This window comes from Rhinichthys klamathensis, unplaced genomic scaffold (assembly GCF_029890125.1).
Source record: "Rhinichthys klamathensis goyatoka isolate OS25496 unplaced genomic scaffold, OSU_Roscu_1.1 h1tg000056l_1, whole genome shotgun sequence".
Classification (NCBI taxonomy): domain Eukaryota; kingdom Metazoa; phylum Chordata; class Actinopteri; order Cypriniformes; family Leuciscidae; genus Rhinichthys; species Rhinichthys klamathensis.
Window position 1 is genome coordinate 2,650,489 of NW_026606601.1, and position 22,189 is coordinate 2,672,677.

The following is a 22,189-nucleotide window of genomic DNA, read 5'->3' on the forward strand; positions in this document are numbered from 1 at the left end:
GAAGTTCTGCCTTTTCATTATTTTATTTTATTTTATTTGCTGTAGAACACCAGTTTACTTTAGCCATAGTGTGATTTGTCAGATTTGATTTGCTAATTCAAAATATGTTATTGAAAATATAACATAATATAAAAACAGTTTTGGAGATTCTAGTCTTTCCTCATTCAAGTACACTCTCAGAAAACAATGTTACAAAAGCTGTGGGACGGTACCCTTTAAAAAAGGTTCCAATGTACCATTTAGGTACCAATATGTACATTTAAGGTACTAATATGCACTATTTGGGTATAAATGTGTACCTTTTGAAAGGGTACCGCCCCAGCAGTGTTTATACCTTTTTTTCTGAGATTGTAGAAAGCTTAAACTTACATTTTATTTTATTATTTTTCATTTTGTGCACTGCTTATACAGCAAATAAGCTTGCCAAAAGTTTTATTAATTATTGATTTATGGTTTAGTTTATGATAGCTATCTGTTTTGAAGCGACAGGCTTGTGTGACAACATTTCTCATCATTCTCGATGGAAGCACAGACATTTTCAAATAATATGAAAAAGTAGTTCTACTCATGCATTTAGTTTGCTTCATTTTGTTTGCTTGCTTTCTCAAAAATATAAATACGCCCAACTGTATTCATACCAAAATCATTTTAACAGTAGATTCTTGCATTCATCTTTTAATATAATCAGTGTACAAGATGCTGGTATATTATGAAACATTTACTTTTACATAGAACTCAGGCAGATAATGTTGAACTTTGAATGACTGTTCATTAGTTTAGTATAGTAGACAAATGCAAGGTTTCTGAAAGTTGATTGTAAATCAATGCCGCACTCAAGTATCTGTATTGTATCACAGCACTTAAACACCAGACCAAAGATTACCGTATAGCCATCCACTTATATTTACAAAAACAGTATATCAAAACATGCTCAAGTTACAAGCAAATATCGAAATTAATGTCTTGCAGGCCGCCCCATCTTCCGTCTTTAAGAGAGTCATCATTGGCGCCCTTTTAAAGTTAGATCAATCCACAGTCTCTGCACGACTGATTGATCCAAAGAGTGAGAGGTTCATAAAGGGCCGATCCAGTCGGAGACTTGTTTTCTAAGAGACCACTAACACACTCAGAGCTGATAATTACAGCCTCGCTTTCTCTTACATGCTCTCTCTATGCTCTTGTCATTTCACATCAGAAGTGTAATGGCTCATGTCGCTGACGACTAAATCCAAATTTCTGACAATTAGATTATCTTGTCACCATAGCAAACTTCACACCTTTCCATCAATTGATTTTGTTAATAAATGAAGTGGTGCTCTCAAAATCTGTTGCCTCCCTTCTGAGCCGGATCTAAGGTCAGTGAATATTCAGGGCTTAGAGCTGCCTTTCTGACTGGTTGTTTTTAAAGGGATAGCTCACCCAAAAATGAAAATTCTGTCCTTTGCTCAATGACGTTCCAAACCTGTATATGCATTACTTTCTCTTATTGAACACAAATGAAGATACTTTGTGTGTTTTTGTCAATACAATAAAAGTCAACCCCTTTGACTTTCATTGTATGGGTACACTACACACTGTTGATACATTCATCAAAATATCTTTTTTGGAGCAACATGAGGGCGAGTATGAGATAATTGAAAGAAAAAAGGATAAAAGTAAAGTTGGAAGGGTAAAATATAATTGTTGGATTTGAAGTTTGTACAGTTCATATCTTAATAAAAGAGGTTTGCAAGTACTGAAAATGTCCTGGCTTGTCTTAAAGTTCCTCAAGCACATCTATGTATTTTTATGTCTGGATAGATAGAAAAATAGACCGTAAAAAAGCGGACAGGTTTAATATCTCTGGTGTTGTCTGTAGAACATAACGCTAAAAGATAATTTATACAAGCTTCAATAATGATATTGTAATTTATGCCGATAGTCAAAGGTCTATTTTGTCCTAATTATAGAACATAATTACAGCCCTAAACGAATTTAATAGTGACAAAAATGATCAGACATGAAAACCAGTAAAGACAAGTTGAGAAGAATAAAAAAAGATTTGTTCAGGCCGGAATCCCACCTTTAGGGCCCCCATTATGTTGAGTCCAACAAAGTCAGTGTTTTCACAACAAACAAAAGGTATAGCAAAGCCAAAGCGGAGGTCACATTCAAAAAAACGAAAACAAAAAAACCCATATGGAATTTTATTTAGAACTGCTGGGAAGGTGAGTGGAGCAGTCAATCATTCCTCTTTATAGGAAGAAAAGATTGGAGGGCAGAAAGGAGAGAGAAATCTATTGACTCAGTTCCTTTAGCTCTCTCAATCTCCCGTTTGAAGGTGGAAATTTAAGCGCGTTTGAAGGCAAGGTCGGCCGAGTTTATAGCTTTAGATTATGCAATTGTTTCTTCAGGGGTTTGCTGATTAATTCCATACTCTGGCTGACAGGTTCTTAATGCACACAGAAGACAGGGCTGCAGCGGGACGTTCTGACAGCATTGCATTAAGCAAACCATGCTTTTCTCAATTTATACACACACATAAAGAGAGATGCACGTAGCTGACCCTGAGAGAAATGGAAATGGAAAGGAAGAGAGTCACCTTGGAGTGAAAGACAATTGTTCTGAGCGCTGCCACAACAGTAATGCGTGCAGGCTTTTATGCGGGAACGTGTGCGTTTTTGTGTGAGGCATCTCTTTCTGGAGTTGTTTGGAGAGCAGTCTAGCAGCTTAACAATGCTTTCTTTCATTACTATATTGAATCATATTATATATTTAATTCTTTTGAATTGTTTATCATCTCCCCATGACCTAAATTTGAGGCTCTGTTGCTCTGTTGAGTCATTTGGCAACATTTTAATCTTTATCAAAGCATGTTGTATTGCTGCTGCACTAATGAATGGAGTCTAATGGAGCCTGGTCCCACAGTTTCTGTATTCTATGCCTAGCGCATGGGAACCACTTTATGTGGTCTGCTATAGATTATATCATGTAAAAACAAATGTGTTGAAGTGGTATGCTGTAAATTAATTTGGGAAGAGATCTGAAACTCATTTGCTTAGCTCGTTTTCCAGAAAGCTCCAGGAGTGGAGATGTTTAACCACCCTCCTTTCATTATGCATCGCAAAAAGCTGTAGCTAGTTTGGCGTTTTGTAATTAGTGGTGCTTGCTCTAAGGTTCATGCTTTTGGATGTGAACAGACCATGAGAACTACATCTCGGCATAGACATGACCCCCTAAAACAGCTTAGCAGCCGCCTAGAACACCATAAAACCACCTCAAAATCCCATACCAACTAACTAGAACACCCTTTCAACTAGAGCAAACACCTATACGTTCTCATTACTAAATGACAATGATTCGCCTGTGTCACAGGCTCATTGGAAAAAAGTTCCCGTGGAAACATTTTTGCAAAACGCAAAATACATACCAATATTTACAATACGCAATAAAACGTTGCCATATTCAATTTCATCTGTTGTGGGAAAAAACTAAACACGCTTTTAGTGCCACTCACTGGACATTTCACTTTGAAACTGGCGCGAAACGTGCACGTTTTTTTGCGAAAATGTTGCCATAGGTATGTTGCCAACGCATTCTCATCCCAAAGCGTAATATATTGACTCTTTTGACAAAGCGTCTATATCCAACGCACATGGCACTCTTTAGCGTCAATATAACATGCTTCGGTTTTGGGTAGGTTTAGGTCTGGGGTAGTGTTAGGGTTAGACCACTAGGAGGCACCATATATCTGCGTCTCATATGACGCTAAAGCAGGGGTCTCAAACTCAACTTAACTGGGGGCCGCTGGAGGTAGAGTCTGGGTCAGGCTGGGCCACATCAAGTATTCCACAAAAAATAGTATTCAAGTATTCCAAAAAAGGAGCACAACTGATTCAATCTTCATGAGCTGTCCTTCTGACAGTTGAAGTTCATTTTCCTTATACACAAAATCTTTGTGATACTTCATTTTACAAACATTCTTTTTCTTTTCCTTATAATACATATTTGTGATACTTATATTTGCTTATGTCCTTTTTATTTTCTTTATACAACACATTAATGATATTGGATGTTTTTTGGAAGGCACATTTCCTTTTATTATACTTAGAAAAACGATTATTGTTTTGAAATACAAATATTTGCAGTCATGTCTGCCCGTCTTAGGGCCTGTTCACATATCGCGTCTTTTGCGCGCTCAAGTTCGTTATTTCAAATGTAGGTGCGCGGAATGCGCGCTCATAATGGAAGCGACGCGGTCGTGGTGCGACGCGCTCGTTTTTTCCAAGCGCGTGCGCGCCGCATCGAGATAAAAACATCTCAACTTTTCAGAATGCCGCAAGCGCACCGTAGCTTAGCAACGACAGACGCCTACGGAGCGCAACCGCCCTAGCGCTTTGGAAAAAGGAGAACGCGGCGCGCCTAGCGTTTTCTACGCGTTTTTGGGTGCTAAATGTGAATTCAGCCTTATTTAATTATTTCTACACATGTATAGTGTCTCAGGCAAATTACTGACTTTGCACAAATCAAAGCAAACCTTCTTATCAACCTGCTGGACACATATTACAAGCTCAAAATGATTATTCTCACATTGTTTTAGAGCAGGGGTCTCCAACACGTCGCTCGCGAGCTACCAGTAGCTCGTGGCATGTTCACATATCGCGCTCACATATTTTGCTTGCTCAAGTTCGTTATTTCAAATGTAGGCGCGCGGGAAGCGCGCTCATAAGCGACACGCTCATTTTTTCCAGGCGCAGTAAGTTTGTACTTCGCGGTTGTCTATGACAACTATTGACAACAAACCCACCGTAAGCTGTCATGAGACTATCTATGGTAGCCCAAAAGGGATTAAAAATTTTTTTTTTTTTTTAAACGCGGCACACGCAACGACGGGCCGCACTAACATTAAACTTTAATGTCAAGTAGGGGGCCACAAAATATCACCCCGCGGGCCGCAAATGGCCCGCGGGCCGCGAGTTTGAGACCACTGCGCTAAAGGGTGCCATGTGCGTTGGATATAGACGCTTTGTCAAAAGAGTCAATATATTACGCTTTGGGATGAGAACGGGCTGAATAAGCCTGGGCTGATTAAACCTTTGACAAAATCACACCGGAATATTCAAATCCGCGTTTGCGCTGCCGTTAACCTAGAGAAAGCAGGTATTGTCAACCACACAGAATTTCTATTTCTGTGTTACAAATATTCAAATTATCACAGAAGTAAAAGTTTATAGTTCGGATATAAACAATACGGAAGCGATCAAAAAATAGAGCAATTCACCTTTGTAAAGTAACTTGGCACTTCAAATAATGACAGTATCGATTACATCGTTACGCTACTAGGTGGCAACAAGTGACTTAAAACATTTATTTGTAATTGAATCATTCATTCAAGAGATTTGTTCAAAAACACTGATTCATCCATTAATGAAACGAGTGAAGTTTTTAATAGTGAGTCATTGAATCATCCATTCAAATTCAAATTAATTAAACATTTTAAATAGACTGCAGCAATTAACATTTTGTCAGAACCTCTAGTAAATGATGTTATTTTGTTTAGTTGTCTGTTGAGAATAGTGGGAGAATCGTGATCTCTATTTGAACCTAATAAAATATGATTCTCAATTTATCCAGAATCGTGCAGCTCTACTATCAATCAACCCCCCAAAACACAATAGCAACCAACTAGAACACCTTAGCAGCCAACTAAAACACTCAACCCCTAGCAACCCCCTCAAAATCTCCTAGAAATCACACAGAATGCCGTATCAATCACCAAAAAGCACACAAGCAACCAATTTGAAACATGACAGCAGCTTTTGCACGAGTAAGCAACACTAGAGTTCACAATAGTAAAAATCTGGTTCTATATAGTCTTTGTGGCAGAGCGTAAGCGTATCACAAAGCGTAAGTTAAAACAAAAGTGGGAACATGAATGTTTTCGAGGTCAACAGCTACACACAGTCTCTCTTTCCTATCTCCTAAACTGCTACTAATTAATCTTTTGCTGTTACTTGGATTACAGGGTTGAGGTCTGGAGCCTTTAAGAGCCAATCAGAGATTAATTGTGTTGTGTCTCCTCCATTACTTTGTTTTCAAGCCACCTAGTTATTTATTAATTTTTTTAACTGATTTCACACAGTGGCCTGACGGATCTGTGGAGATTGTTCCTTGCGTGACGGCGGGAAGCGGTTTGGCGTGAAACAGCCTCTATTTTGAGAGAGCGTGTGAACTGCTGTGTTAGGAATTTCAGGGAGAAGAGGAGGAGAAAAGCGATATTTCATTCCCCGAGGCTGAACATGTCACAGATGCGGTTTGGTGATACCAACACAAACGGTCCAGTGACATAGCCAGCATCCCGTTTTATACTTCTCCTCTTCTTTGAAAAAAAAAAAAAAGCTTCCATTAACAATAGCTGTGCTCATAAAAGCATGCTCATATGAGAGATGAGAGGCCAGCTCATATACTCATCACTGCGCGTTGATGCATTAGTATTTTCAGCATTCGGACCTCTGAGAGGGTTGCACATAAATAATCCATCATTTCTCCTGCAGAGATCAGGTTCGTTCATTCATTCACATAAGACTTCCCGATAAGTGCATAAGGTTTCTTAATACACACAACACTTTTTAGGGTCAGTGGTTCTAAACAGGTCCTTCACATTCTGATATGTTCAGATAATCATGCATATTTACTAGGAGAAATAATGATACTGTGTGGTTGAAAAGCCTGTTTGTAAAGCTGTTTCATACCTATGCATGGCAAAGGCTCTCTCTGGCTCAGTGGCAGCGCCAACGCAGATCTAAATGTTCCGGTGTGATTTTGTCAAAGGATTAATAGACACGGGCGAATCGTTGTTTTTCAGAAATAATATCGCATATGTGACGACAATTTAGCTAGTTTCTTCCATACGCACACACACCCCCACGTTGCAAAGGCCAAACGCAGCATGACTTGCATGACACCAGGGGGTGGCTTAGGTAAAGCTGATGATAACCTCAGCTCCCAAATCACTAACAGGTGGTCAAAGACTGGGCTGTGCTCACCGTCTGCAAACTGCATGGGGTGTTTTTCAGTGGATGTCTTTTCTAAGGAAAGATTAAGAGGTCTTTGACCTGGTGCACACTAGTTTTAACACCTTCTTTAGCAGAGTTAACCCTATTGGTGAGAGCTGTAAGGCTATTGGCAGAGGGGTTATCGTGCTTAAATAGTTTTAGCTTGGCGTGCCCGTTATCTGTTTTGCGTTTGAAAGACGATCAAGTGTTGTTACCTCAGCTCAACTCTGGATCCAACTTCCAGCACGCTCCCACATTCAACCTCTCAGATACTTATCCAGTGATAATTTGATATTCTGCGTCAAGGCCGGAGAATCCCGACCACAGCTCCATTTAAGTTCCCAGCTCCAGCCTTTTAACAGCGGGCAGATAGGGCCGATATCGAGGGCCGACGTCTAGTTGGATGTGTTTTGTGGTCTGGCTTGAAGTTTTGAAAAGGCCTCCGTTACATAAAATGGAAAAACTAATAACGGAGGCTCCAGCAACACAGAGAATTGCTTTGTGCACTTCTCACCAACATGGGCTGTAAAAGTTTGATGCACAAGTTGAGCATTTATAGGGCTTAGGTTACAGTTTGTCTCTCAGTCTCGTTTTCGTGTCATGCCTCATTGTCTTTAATGAGGAGATATGTTTGGGAAGAAGCAGGTTCATATAGCTAGCTGATAAGAAGCTTGGGCAGATTTGAGTGTATTGATTTTTCCTGTTCTAACTCTGTTGTCTCCATCTTACGCTCCTTAAAGGTGCAGTAAGCGATTTCTGGTAAACGCTATTGATATTTGAAGTCTACCCAAAAGCATCACACCCCTATCTTGATGCCTCTGCCCCCACATTCACGTACAGTACATGCTATGCAACACGGGCAACGACTGTGGTGGAATCTGCTGTGCCTGCCACCCAAGCGCATGATCATCAATAAGTGAAAGCTATGATAATTCCAACGCAATCTCACAGCAATTTGTTCGTATTTTACGAGGTGGCGACCTCACTCGTATGTTTTCATACTATTTGTCTTGACCCCAGTGATGGGTAGGTTTAGGGATGGGGTTAGGGGTGATGACGCTTTCTGAAAAATCGTACGAATTTGTACGAGTGAGGTCGTAGGAATTTATACGAATTAGCCACCTCAGAAAATACGTGCGGATTGCCATGAGATTGGGTTGGATAATTCAAGTTGAATGTGTAATTCATTCCATATTAAGGCGGGACATCCTACCTGATTATAACCCTTCTTTTTAAAGTTATATTCCCCTGACATTTTCCTCTTTTGTATTTTCTCTGCCATCTCCCTCTTTCTATAGCCGTTCTGCTAATGTCCGTCTTGTGCACTGAGCTCTCTCTCTCGTCCCCCATCATGAGTGGACACGCCCCTTACTGCTGATTGGCTACAGGTGTGTTTTGGTGCTTGATCCGATCCACTTTTCAACAACGTTTTTCAAAAAATCTTACTGCACCTATATCGTTTAAATTCTTCTACACTGTTTACATTTTGTGCATTCTCTGTATGCATTATATTTGTTGTCCCCTTTCACTTAAATGTCATATGGAGTCCATCTCTTCCCTCAGCAAGCTAGCTGTTCAAACAGAAGAGCATGGTGCTAGCAAAGTCATGAGTTTGATTCACTGGAAATGCGTGAAGTGATGCATTGCATTCAGGGCTTTCATTTTAGGATAATTTGAATTTGAACGCATGACTGTAAAACTTGTTTTGTTATGATTGTTTTGTAATGTTAATGATTATCTTTGGGTTTTGTGTGTGAAATGTTAGGGAGCGCTATCTTGATTAATTTTTAGATGCATGCCCCAAGATGTCGTCTGATTCTGCAGGGATCCTCATTTTAAAATATTGCTTGCAGTAACTTCTCATTTATACAAATTGTTATTCTGATAGCAAAAAGCTGTGTGGTTAAGTTGGATCATTTGTCTTCACATACAGCTCATAACTGAATAAAAAAAAATGAATTATGAAATCATTATGAATATGAGAGGGTGCAGTGGACCAGATCTTTGGCGTGTGTCTGAGAATGTTTGTTTTTGAAGTGCTCTAAAAGCTTTGTACTCTTCTGCGAGGTGTCCTCGGGGAGCTCTGGACCACCAGTGGTGGAGAATCAGGAGGATTCTGTGAGGCTCTGAGCTTTCAGGAGCGACCTCGGACGATTAACAAATCAATTACACGCCGCTGCATTTCGTTACAGAGGAACATGTGCCATAGCTCTGTAACCTCAGCATGAAGTCGTGCCGATTCGAGACACCCTGCACTCTGACCAACCCCTGACGGCACTGCTCCAGCCGTGAACCCAACGGGTGACCTTATCCAATAATAGAGAGAGTAGATTGCACGTGTTTGTTTGTCTTCACGTTCACTGAAGCAGAAGTGTGCTTGACATTTCCAAAGCAGTACCTCGACTCTCAAAGCCCCCAGCGGAAACTTTAACACCCTTCCGCTTAAGAAACGCGTTCAAGAAATGGTGTCATAAACCCATAACCACTCTTAATTAGTGCACGGTCCATTTGTGGACGTTTCTATTTCTAATATACCTACATTATCTCAAGTATCATGTTTGCGTTTGTAGAAACCATGCGCTGAGCTTTTCTTCTGAACTACAGGGTTCAAATAAGGATTAACTGTCACGCTGTTTGATGTTAACCGTCTCATCCGGGGTTCTCTTCCATGTAACACCTTTTTGAAATTCTAATTAGTCCCGCACACTTCATCCAAATGAAATCAAATTATGTGGGAGATTTCTGCACAAGTAATACATGCAGTGCAACGTGGGAAGTGAGGTTGTTAAGCTGGGCACATTTCGGCCGAACCGCAGGGCTCACTACTTGAAAGGGAATAATACAGGAACAAGAGGTGCACATCTTTGAACAAATTCGTTTGAGTAGGATTTCCCCCCCTCACACAATTTCATATCTTTGAAAAGAATTAATCAGATTTAAATTCACCATCTATTGCCCTCTTTCCCTCAGTTTCATTTACTCCTCCTATATATATGTGACACACACACACACACACACACATATATATATATATATATGTAAACAAATTAGTTTTGTGCAGGATTATATATATTACACACATTTTATGATACAAATATAAATATGAAAAAGAAGAAAATATGTTTAATTTTTCAAAAAATGATAATTTTATGTGTATTATATTTTTTTCATATTGTTTAGCATGAGGTGGCACAAAACCGTTTATAAACACATTATATATTGGAATAGTTCATATAGATATTTTTGTTAACTGGAAAAGCCACCTGTTACCTACAATAACCCCCAACACTCTTGCTCCCTAAAGCCTCTGAATGGTTAAACCATCCACCATGTTTCGACTCAGAGAGGTTATCCCTTGTATCACACCTCTAATGTGCTTAACTAGAAAGCCAAGCCACCTCTCTCTCTCTCTCTCTCTCTCTCTCTCTCTCTCTCTCTCTCTCTCTCTCTCTCTCTCAAGATTTCGTTCTCACTCTGTCCCTCTATCCCTGACGTCTGCCTCAGGTCTCACCATTGTATCCTAAGTTTCCTAGAGAGTCTGAGCATGAAAAATGACACTGCAAGAGCCTTTTTATATCTCATAATGAGCTTAAGAAATGTATTTTCCACTTCGCTTGTTTTTAAGAACAACGACCAGAGCTGTAAGGACGAGTTGAATGTCAGAAAGCCTTTTGTTTCTCACTCAACAAACCTGAGAGGGTTCAATAAAGCAAAGCGAAAGTTTTGAAATGTGAATGATCTTTTTCTCCCCCCCAGTGTACTCATACTCGTACTAGAAAAGGACAGCTGCCATCTTTCCTGTTAACATACTTAGTTATGGGATTATGTTCTGCATTTTCCCGAGAGAAAATTGGGTCTTATCTGGTCTGTATGACAGTTGCCACTGACTGCATCCATGTCAGCCGGACACAGGCGGTTGGGAGATAGAAGCAGGTCTGCCCCGAAGCACTTATAATCCCACCCGGGATTACTGTAATCTCCCTCTCTTCATTTTTGAAATCGGGATTTGTGAAAAGAAATGGTGACTAGATGTGGTTATTGCCTCTGAGATACACTGTCTGGCTCACATATGTATAAGGGCTTCTTTTGTGGCTCAGATCGCTTGATCTGTAGTTATGACGACCGCTGGAATTGAAAATCGCTGTAAGTGCTCTCAGAAAGGATTTCATGTATTAAAAACACAAAAGAACAGACATGAAAAAATGTAATGCAGATTTTAGCCTAATTTGCCCAGTGTTCTTGTTCATGCATTAAAATAGGTTTTATTCCAAAAGGCTGTAGGATCAGAAAAGCGTGTGAGGGGAGACATAATATAATAATTATTAGCTTTTCTTATGAATATTAAGTAAGTCACATGACAATTGTCCAACACAACCCTCCCACCCTTATGTTGTTCCAAACCTGTGCGATTTACTTTCTTTTGTGGAAACCAAAAGATAATATTTTGGAATATGTTTTTTTTTTTTTTTGTCCACAATAAACGACAGAAGGGTCCAGTGTTGTTTTCGACCCCATTGTTTTTTTATTGTATGGATAAAAAAAAATTCTTTGAAGATCAGATGTATAAAAACAGTCTCCAAAATATCTTCTTTGTGGTCCACAGAAGAATGAAAGTCATACAGGTTTAAAAATGAAATGAGAGTGAATAAATGCTGACAGATTTCTGTTTTGTGTCCGGCTGCATTTTTTGTCTTTGTATTGAGACCAAACCAATCATGAGAAAAAAAAGTTTAGATATTTTTAAAAGTAAAGTGGATAGTCACAATGATTGTTATGCACCTGTCTGGGACCGTTTTAGGACAATGACATCCACTCATAAGTGGACATTTGGGACACAGATTAGACTTTAGCATTAATGGCGATTTAAACCCTTAAACAACAGAAAGCGGTGTGTCGTGGCTATTATATTTAAAAGGTTCCTGTCAAATCCAGGCTTAGATAAAAACGGATGACCTGCGGTGTCTGTTGAGCTCCCCGTTATTAATCTCGATGAATATAACTCTGACCACAAACGTCTAGAGTCATGTGGTGTTAATTTCAAAGGAAGCAATTAATTTTTCAAAACTTTTAACTGGGGAGAGCGGGAGCAGGAAATGGCATTTGGTTCGTTAAGGCTAGACGATAGATAGGCTCAGTAACCACAGGCAAACATGACCGGCTAATTGAATTTGATCACTTGGTAATGCACCAGAGAAATGACCTAATCAATGCTCGTGCCATTGAGTAGGCCATTCTTTGTCTCTGCCCCTATAATGAATGCATCGCTTGAGAGTCCGATTATTCTGTTATTCATTTGAGTCGGCTCGGCACGCACAGGGCAGGGGTAACTTGTCCTGCTCTTGTTTGTTATGTAGTTGTAAACATCGATCGCTCTTTGTTTATGAAGCTTTATTGTGTACATTTCGCAAATGCGATTCCACCCAGGGGCTTGGTGTTCAAACAGCCAAACAAACAGACGCAAAAAGCGGCTTGTTTGCCCTTGAAACCTTTGATTCTCGATAGCCCGTCATGTCAGATGGTTGTTTTACACTCAATTAGGGAGCTATTGGACCCCAGTCTGTTTGCAGTCAGAGTTTGGTTTGTTTAGTTGCTGTGAAAGTTTTCTTCTGGGGTACAGTTAATGTGGAGATATAAATAAATCTAAATTATGGATGTGAGCTACATTTGACGTTCATTTTTGGTCCCATTTCCCATAGTATAATGCATTTCCCATAGCTACTTGTCATAACATTACGAAATAAAAGTAATACAATTTTGAGAATAAAGTTAAAATAATGAGAGAATAAAACTTTTTTATTTCATTTGATTGTATTTCATTATTTTATATATTAATTATTTCAGCGTTGCACAAAAACGCTAGTAAATGGTGGTCACTAATCCTTATTGTGGTAGTGACATTGATGATGAAAAAACAGAAACAACTAAAAAGTCTGTTTTAAAGTAACACTATGTAGTTTTTCAACCTTCATAATATATTTCCAAGACCCTTGTGATGGTACATCGACTTACAATAGGTTAAATGACATGTCTGCCATAGCCTGACGTGGTCTGTATCGCTTTTACTTGCGCTATCTAACTTCGGGTTTCGAGTAGTAACCGGAGCACAAAAAGAACTACAAAATTCGACTGCTTTACGGCATACGTCACTTCCCCCACCACTTCCTCAAATTGTCTGTGGCCATTGTTGATTCCAAAGCCGGTGCTGGATAAACAGCGAGCGTGCGCGTGCGACAGTAGGCTGCGGTAGGCTAAATTATTTACGACAGCGGTAATGGACAATTCCGCTTCCAACCTGTAGGGCGACCGCAGAGGAAAAGTTCCTTGGTGTTGCTTTAAACAAAGTGCGAACAGCCTTAATTTTACTTTGCTATGATCCAGTGTAAACTTTTACATATACATTAAATTGTAATTGTACACGACTGAATGCTTGTCTGTATGCTAAATATAGCCACCATCCCACAAAGTGACGAGTTTGTCAGTAAACTATATATATATTTGTCCACTTGGCAGACTTACAAGGTTGAATTGAACGTAATGCACACATGCTCTTCTCTGAGTCGTGTTTGTATTGTCAGACAGCAGAGGGCACATATCTGGCACGGCGAAATACCCAGATGTATTTCACAAGCCGGAGAGCTCCAATGACGTTCGAAAGGCAGATGGGCATATATGCTGCATAAGCATCCCTTCCTTTCCCTCATGACATCTCCCCCCTACCTCAATACCTATCGCTTACCATGCCTCTATATTTCATTCCCTTTTTGTCTCGTAAACACGCTAATGAACACATACACACACACACACACACAGGTTTTCCTGTCTTTTGTTCATTTGTCTCTATTGAAAGGAGGCATCTGGCTGGTCACCGTGAAAACACTCAAGAGAGTGTAGTGAGGATTCCTTGAAATAGATGAGCCATTTTCTGCCTCTCTCTTGAGAGAGTCTGTTTTTCTCCCACACACTCCCTTAGACAAAGTTCCTTTCGTTTTGTTGCTCCGCTTCAGACTGGGAGCTTAAGGAAACTTTAGAGCTTGTGATGAGTACTGTGTGATTGTGAGCACGGGTTTGCTTACCTGTTGTTTGGGGAGTTTATGTTTAAAAGTCTTACAAAACCTCCTTTGGGGAGATTTGGGGATCACGCAATTTAATTCATATACATTTTTATTAGTATTTATAAATTATCATTATTTTACATTATTACTAAATAAATAATTACTAAAATGTATATAATTGTATTATTTTTTGTATTATATATATATATATATACTAGGGGTTGAACGACTTCAGATTTTTTAAAGTCGACATTTATGTGATGTTAGTCGATGTCGACCAGTCGCTGATGACGTCATCGATGAACAAATAAGCCAGAACCTCGAGCTGAGACTCGAACGCGAGTTGCCTTGTGCACAGCGATCTTCATGTGATATGCACGCTATTGTCTCTGTGTGTGTGTGTGTCTGTGTGTGTAGCAGCAGTTTAGAACAGCGATTAACTTACCTGTACAATAAACTGTGTAAAATGTGCCTTCACTCAATAAATTTTGAGCATCCAGATGGTATGATCAAACCAGCCCGTTCTCATCCTTTGGCGTCATACATGTGACGCTTTCGACATTTCGTTGAAATCTTACGCACATGGCATCCTTTAGCATCAATATGAGACGCAGAACCCAAGGCGTCATGCAGGTGACGCGCGTCTAAATCCGACGCACATCGCATCGTTTAGCGTGAATATGAGAAGCAGATCCCAAGGCGTCATAACCGTACCCTACCCCAGACCTAAACCTACCCATAACAGTGCGTGTTATATTGACGCTAAAGGATGCCATGTGCGTAAGATTTCGACGAAATGTCATATGGCGTCACCTATTTGACGCCAAAGGATGAGAATGCGTTGGATCAAACATATACTGTGGAGCGCTCTCTGAGTGTGCATTTATTTGTTATTTTAACTGAAACGGAGCGTAAAAGTGGACTTCAAAGATTTCTTATCCTGTTGTGCCCTCTATAGGCCATGAATGATCAGCAATCAGGTGTGTGTGTGTTAGCATCATTGTTTTATTAAATAACTAAACTTAGGTTTTCCTGTACACAAGCACCAATTTGCAAATATTGGTGATAGTTTGTATAAACATTCAGTTAACGTACAAGCAGTGATGTTTTCTTTGAAAAAATTGTATTAGCCGTTAGCGTTTGTCTCTATTAATAAAGAAGCATCTGGCAACTTTGAAAAGTCTGATAAAGATAAAAGAATGGTACAAGTTAGAAAACATGCTGAATCACTTACAAAACAAAGAAAAATCTAGAAATCAGTCATGGAAAGTCTAGAGTGTTTTGCTAATGGCTCCAGTCGAAACCATGCAGATGGAAGCTAATACTGTTGTTAATACTTGTTTGCTGCATTACTGCAAATGATGGTCCAGTGCCCTCATTTGGGAGTTAAACACTCAATTAAAACAAGTGTAAGTTTAGTAACAGTGATAAATAGTGTTAGTCATTAGCTGTCTGCTAGCCTGTTGCATGTAACAGCTGGTCTGGATATGAACATAGCAGAAACGCAGTTACCTGATGCCATACACCTCCGTGTCTCATTAAAGCCAGGACCTGAAGTTGTAAAAATGAGTATGTGTTAATTGGCTGGAGAATGTGTGATCTGTACTACTGTAATGTACTTTTTATTAGCGTTTAGTTGTTGATACAAAGTGTTTATTTATAGCGGCTCACAGCAACACTGTTGGAACGAACAGGCGACGTTGGCTGCCAGCCTGCAAGACTGTGTTGCGGTTTTTTTTCATGATTGTGGATATTTTCTGATGAAGTTGGATGCTTCTGATGAAGTTTTTGCGAAAGACACATGGTAATGGAAGAAAATATAAATAAGCAGGCCGCATGGAGCCGTGCGTGACCCAGAGCTGCCATGGCCAGCGGACACAGCTTGCGCAATCTCAGGAAAAGCCTCATGAATCTCGATTGAGACCGGCACTATCCTCTTCGTTCTCTCGCTCAGAGATTTTCTCCAGGGGCAGTTTGCACACAGGCAGGATGTTGTAAAACACTTCCTCTGAAAGTGCTCTTATCAACCTTTTAAAACGCAGACGTGTGTAGGTCGTATTGCTGTGATTCCTGTCGCTGCCAAGGGCACACTGGCGCTGCTATCAAAATGAGCCATCATCCTCCGTCCTGGCACCCCTGCGAATATTTCATTAATAGATAGTGCCTTTTTTAACTTATCTTTTGTAATTGCTGATTTTTGCATTCTGGGAAAATGGATGTAGGGCTATTTGAATGTACTGTCTAACACTGAATTCACTCTTCTTTTACCTTGAAATAGCACAGCTATGCATCAACGCTGTGCAAAAGGTCTGTTTGTCCCCTAACCCCTGAAAAGGTGCGTTTTTTCCTCGGGAAATAAAGTTAAAGAAGTCAAAATGAACCAAAGTTCGCTTTGAATTTTCAAAAGGCAATTACAACTATAGCTGCAAAGCATTCCAATCGCTGATTTAGCCTTTGATTCAGCTTGTGCATCTGTGCTTTTTATCCATGACTGGAGTTGAAAGACGCGCTCCGTACTGCGATAGAGAGTCTCAACAAAGCTCCATAAAGGTCACGAGGGTACAGAGAGGCCTACGTGACCTTTCACACAATCCCACAATCCCCTCCTGCTGTGGCTTTGCCGTCTCGTTTCATCGTTTCAGCCGTCAGTGACATCGGGTACCATTCAAATATCTCCTTTTGAAGTCCAACAGTGCGTTGAAGAAAAATATTATATCTCTCTCCTGCAAATAGACATTGTATTATGGCGTAAGGTTTCAGAAGCGAAAAAAGACAATTGAAAAGATAAACATTGCTATCGCACTTTGATTATATAGCAGATCTTTTTTATGTAAAAGTCTAAGATCTGTTTGCATGGATTTTTTCCTTTCTTTCAAATGTCTTTGAAATCAACAGGTGCGAATACAGTTTTATACACCGAGTAGATGTGGTAATGTCAGGCATAAAAGCGTATGTTAGTAATAAAGAATATTCCAGCACTGCATTACTGTACCATCAAGATGTCTGAGAGGTTTTATGATGGTGAAGAGAGAGAGGGGGGGTGGACGGGAGGGAGAGGAGAAATAAACCAGTGCATTAGTCTCTCTCGGTCTCGTGTTTAGCCATGTCAATATTGTCTGGACCACAGCTGAGTCCAGATTCTCTTCCGTTCCACTCCGTATTGACTCTGAGTTACTGCGCAAACACGTTGTGGCAACATTGATGTAACATTGAGTTGAGTAATTGAAACCTATAGAAGAGAGATCAGGGAGGGATTGTTTTTTCGGTCGTCGTCGGCCATTGAAGAGAGGGAGATGCGAATGGATATAACTCTGTAAAGAACGGCAAACTGGTGCAGTTTACTCAATAAAGCGCTTCTTTTTATTACTCAGCTTTGTCTTTGTGTGGCAGAACTGATTGGTAGACTTTGAGACGTTCTCTTTTTTCACATAATGATGATAGATTATGAAATATCTTCTCAGCTGAAGTAAGAGTAAGCATGAATCTCCAGAAAGCTGTACACAAAAATCTATAATAAATTAAATATATATATATATATATAATTTATTATTTTTTGGATTTGGAGATTTGGATTAAATATGACCCAGTCATGTTTATTGACATTCACACATAAAGAAAAAAGTCATGAAGTATTAACAAAGCATTAATACACACAGAAGATCAAAAATAAAGCATGATGCAATAAAATAAACTCTCAGCAAGACATTAATGAGCATTAAGATGCTGGCAGATCAAATCACATCACTGCAATCCTGTTTAGTTCTTTATTTTATATGTAGTCACTCTAAAAAGTGAATACAATTAGCTTCTATTAAGAATAGTAGTTGTGAATGGAAGTTCTCAGATGAATAAAGAAGGTTTTGCATGTGTGGGTGAGTGCGCAGAGCCTTTAACAACCCATCCTCTCATTTTCTCATACTAACAAACTCCCTCCTCTTCATTCCATTTTCTGCCTTGCTCCTCCACTCTTATTTGTATCTAACAGGTCATTAAGTTCACAAATGTGCAATTGAGTGTTTTGGATGTTTAATTAGCATGTTTCCTTGACTAATTAAAATGCACAAATCTAAGGATTAAAGCCCCCCTCTTTTTCTCCTTCTCTCCCACCCCATTTTATGAATAATTAATCAATCTCTTTCACCAGGAGATTCAGTTGCACACCAGGACACATTTCAGTGTCGTGCAAGACGTAAACTCTTTTCCTTTTTCCTTCACAGACAGACAATTTTCCTGCTGAGCCCAATTACATGGGTAACAGGCAGCAGTTTGTTCAAAGGTAAGGCCTGTTTAACAGTTTTCTCAGCTTTATTTGTCTTGAACTCGTCTGCTCATGAATGTTCTTTAGATTAGAACTAAAAACCCATGCCCGTTTGATCATTCCCGTCTTGTTTTTTGGACTTTTTTTAGCAGCTCCACGTTCAAAGATCCAGAGCGAGCCAGTCTCAGAGACAGCGGGCATGGGGACAGCGACCAAGCGGACAGTGATCAGGACACTAATAAAGGCTCCTGCTGTGACATGTCCGCTAAGGAAGCGCTCAAGATGAAGGCCACTGGCCTCAAGCCTCAACCACTTGAGCAGGGTGAGTCCTTCAACATTAGGAACTTCATTTAGAGCCAAAGATTGAGTTGTTTAGAGTCTGTCTCTCTTCTTGTGCTCATTCTTATAGTGTTTCTTTTTGAAATTCGCTCATTGTTATTGGACGTTCCTGATATTCTTTGCGTGTTTGTTGTCTTCACCTGGCACTTTCCACAAATGCAGTACACTTTTGTCCCATGGATTTATAGGAACTATTCGATTTTAGATACAATGGTGAATGTTCCACCATGGAGGCCTTCTTGAGTGTTTCTAACTATTAATATCATATATAACATGTACAGTAAATCCTAATTTTAACAATCTGTTGAATTGATATTAGCCATAATGATTAATTCATTCTTTAATTCATTCATTCATTCATTCATTTATTATTCTTATTTGTGGAAAGTTTAATCTTTCTCTTTGCTGTTTTCCTCTGCATGTCCCTTTCTCAATCGAAATGAAAGCTTTCAGTTAGAGGTCTCAATCGGTTATTCGTTTCCTGACCTCACCGCAGTTGAATCTTCATGCTGTCTCGGTCTCATTTTCGTAACAGCTCATCTCTCGCTCCCACTCTTTCGCTCTCTTTTGCTTTTCAAACTATCTTCCATCCTTTAGACTCCCTATTTCCTTGTCCTCTTTCCTCCATCTTTCAATATCTCCCTCTCCCCCTTCCTCTCTCTCTCTCTCTCTCTCTCTCTCTCTCTCTCTCTCTCTCTCTCTCTCTCTCTCTCTCTCTCTCTCCCCCCTCTCTCTCTCTTGTATTCCAGCCACGTTCTCAGTTTATCAAAGCAGGCAGGCCCATTATGATTTTATAAGCCAAACCACTCTAGCCGTTCCATTTAGTGAGTGCTGGTTAGGCGCTGGTAGGCGCTTCCTTAAAATTTTGATAATGGAACATGGAAAATGACTTATCATCCAGCAGGCCATGTCACATTCTCAACCTTATTAAATATGAATAATTATTCCGGCTCTCTCTTGGTAGGACAAATTACTCGTGACATGTTAGAACAATAACTTCAGATAAGAAAGCAGTCCCATACTCCCTTTTCATTGCACTTGTTCGCGAAAGAAGCATGTAAAGATGGTTTTATTCATCTATACCCAGGTCTGTTGGGCCATGTTGAAGACTATTACACTGGGGCCATATTCCACAAACGACAATCTGAGGGAAGAAAAAAAAAAACATGAGAGAAAGAAAGAGAATAAATGGGCCACAGAAAGCAATACATCAAATATAATGGCACAATTAATCAATAGAACAGAGGGGAATCTGCCGCTATCTGAGCCGAGGCAGCGGACGAGTACGCCAAGCCTGTCTGCCTTGATTTGGCTTGTGTGTGTGTGTGTGTGTGTGTGTGTGTGTGTGTGTGTTTTCAGTTGGATTCAGGAATAGACTGAATGCACTGGCAAGAGAAATTGGCCAATTAAAGAGGCCCATATGTTTCATATTTTGAGAATGTTGTTATTTAATGGTGCATGGGAAAGGGTTGGAGAATGGCTGAAATTAGCTAGTTTAACAGTGTGACTCATTTACACACACAAAAAGACAAAAGCAGCAGCTACAATAGTCGCATGTCTAACAAGCTTTATAGTAACCTGAGCCATGAACAATGAAAACCTGACAGTCAAAAGTGATTTCTGCATGTGTTTTATCCTTATTTGTAGTTGTTGTCGACTCTTTCTGCATGTTACAATGTTACAATAACAACGGATGACAAGTGAAAGTCTGAGTGAGTCAATCATTCACTGAACCAATTTGTTAAAAAAACGTTGGTTTATTCAGACACAAGACAACTGACTATCTTCTATAAGTAAATCGTTGAATTATTTACTCAACTAAAAACAATTTGCTTAAAAACTACGATTCATTCAGGAATGAAACGACTGAATCATTTACTCAAACCGAATCGTTTCGCTCACAAACACTGATTCATTCAGGAACGAAGTGGCTGACCTTCTAGTGAATCATTTACTCAAACCAAATCGATTCATTAAAAAAATGATGATTAATTTAGGAACAAAACTCGAGTGCTTTGATCAGAGATGCCAACCAGTTTCCGTTTTGACTGATTCGGATTATTTCCATTGACGGAGAAAAACCTGGAAAGAAAAACATGTTCCGTGTTTATTGAACTCTTATATAAAAGTGGTGTCAGGTGGTGTTTTTCTGCGTGGAAAGATGTAGGCTGTAGTCAATGAAACATAGACACTGAGCAGCGTTAGTACGAAATCGCAATCAAACTGTAACTCACTGTTTTGTGTTTGCGTTAAGTTAAATATGTTGTCTACTTTTATACTTAGTTATCCTCTCAAATGGGTCACTTTTGATGACCAAACTCACTTTACTTCCTTTCCTCACTCTGTTCTGTTTTATTGAGTATTGGAATCAATAATTAAGCTACAAGACAGTTAATTGGGAACGACTGTCTGTTTTGTCAATATATCTCCAGATATCTCCAGAGGGCTGGGTGTATCTTCTCTCAGACAGGCACACTTTAAACTCTCTCTCTCACAGAAATGACACATGACAGTCTAGAGAAAACCCAGGCTAGCCTAGAGATCCCCTGTGTCCTCTTGTAAGCATTATCACATCCAACATTAGACCGTCTCCACTACCACCAGCTTCTAAATCTGTGTTAAAAGCCTCTGAAATGGATATTTTACAGTTGCTGTATGCTATAACAACATTGCTGTGTAGTAAACGTTATGTCTCACTGCATATGCAGCGTATTAGTGGTGTCTTTAACAGTGGAGTATTATAGCTGTTTATGGCAGCAGGTTATGATTAGTGGATATCAGTCTGTGTGTGTGTGCGCACACGAGGAGCCGTTTGGGTTTGATGCATTATTTAGGAAATGGGAACTTCTCTTTTTCTGCCTACTTTATCACCCTCTCTAATATCTCATTCCTTGGTTTTGACTCATATTACACTATAGATAATATTTATAATTATCATTAAATTATTATTTGTTTTAAAAACTTAAAAACAATCAATACTGTGGGTGAAAAAGACTTACCAAGTAGCTTCCTATTCCTTTAATGAGACACCTGAGCTCATTTGTCTTTCACAAGTTTAGACAGTTCATAGTTTAATTCTAATTGACGTTGTGAAGAATAGATAGAAGTATGGGTGAGACGAGTAACAAACTATCTGCTGCACCTGTCAAGAAAGTTCAGACTTCATGGATTCGGTTCACACTTCAGAAACATCATGGATGGATCCAATCACGACAAACAGAAATGCTATCTATCAGAATGTGCTACCAAAAGGTTAGTATTTGTTTCAGCAGTGTAGGCAATCAGCGCTGTGATTGATGACCAATGAAATATTTAGAGTTGGCTGCAGGGAATCACATGTTGATCTGCCTCTGAAAAGACTTTCCTTCTTGGATCATATCATCAAGAGGGAAGAGTTTTATGTTAACCAATAGCCAGACATTCAGGTTGCCTTCATTCTGGTATTGAATGCCCACTTTTCAGTCAATTCCTGATTAAAAAAAAGTCCCATCCTACATGTTTTTTTT

At 39.5% G+C, this 22,189-nt stretch overlaps 1 protein-coding gene across 3 annotated transcripts in view; it reads left to right on the plus strand.

Annotated features, from left to right (window-relative positions):
* The window catches only part of pcdh17 (protocadherin 17), an 80,332-nt gene that overhangs the window by 14,321 nt on the left and 43,822 nt on the right, over nt 1-22,189 (plus strand). For 2 of the 3 annotated variants that reach the window (XM_056248652.1, XM_056248653.1), the window contains exons 3-4: nt 18,304-18,362; nt 18,494-18,666. In XM_056248652.1, the coding sequence (XP_056104627.1) occupies nt 18,304-18,362; nt 18,494-18,666 (232 nt within the window). The remainder of the gene's footprint in view (nt 1-18,303; nt 18,363-18,493; nt 18,667-22,189) is intronic. The other variant, XM_056248654.1, reaches the window with a different exon arrangement.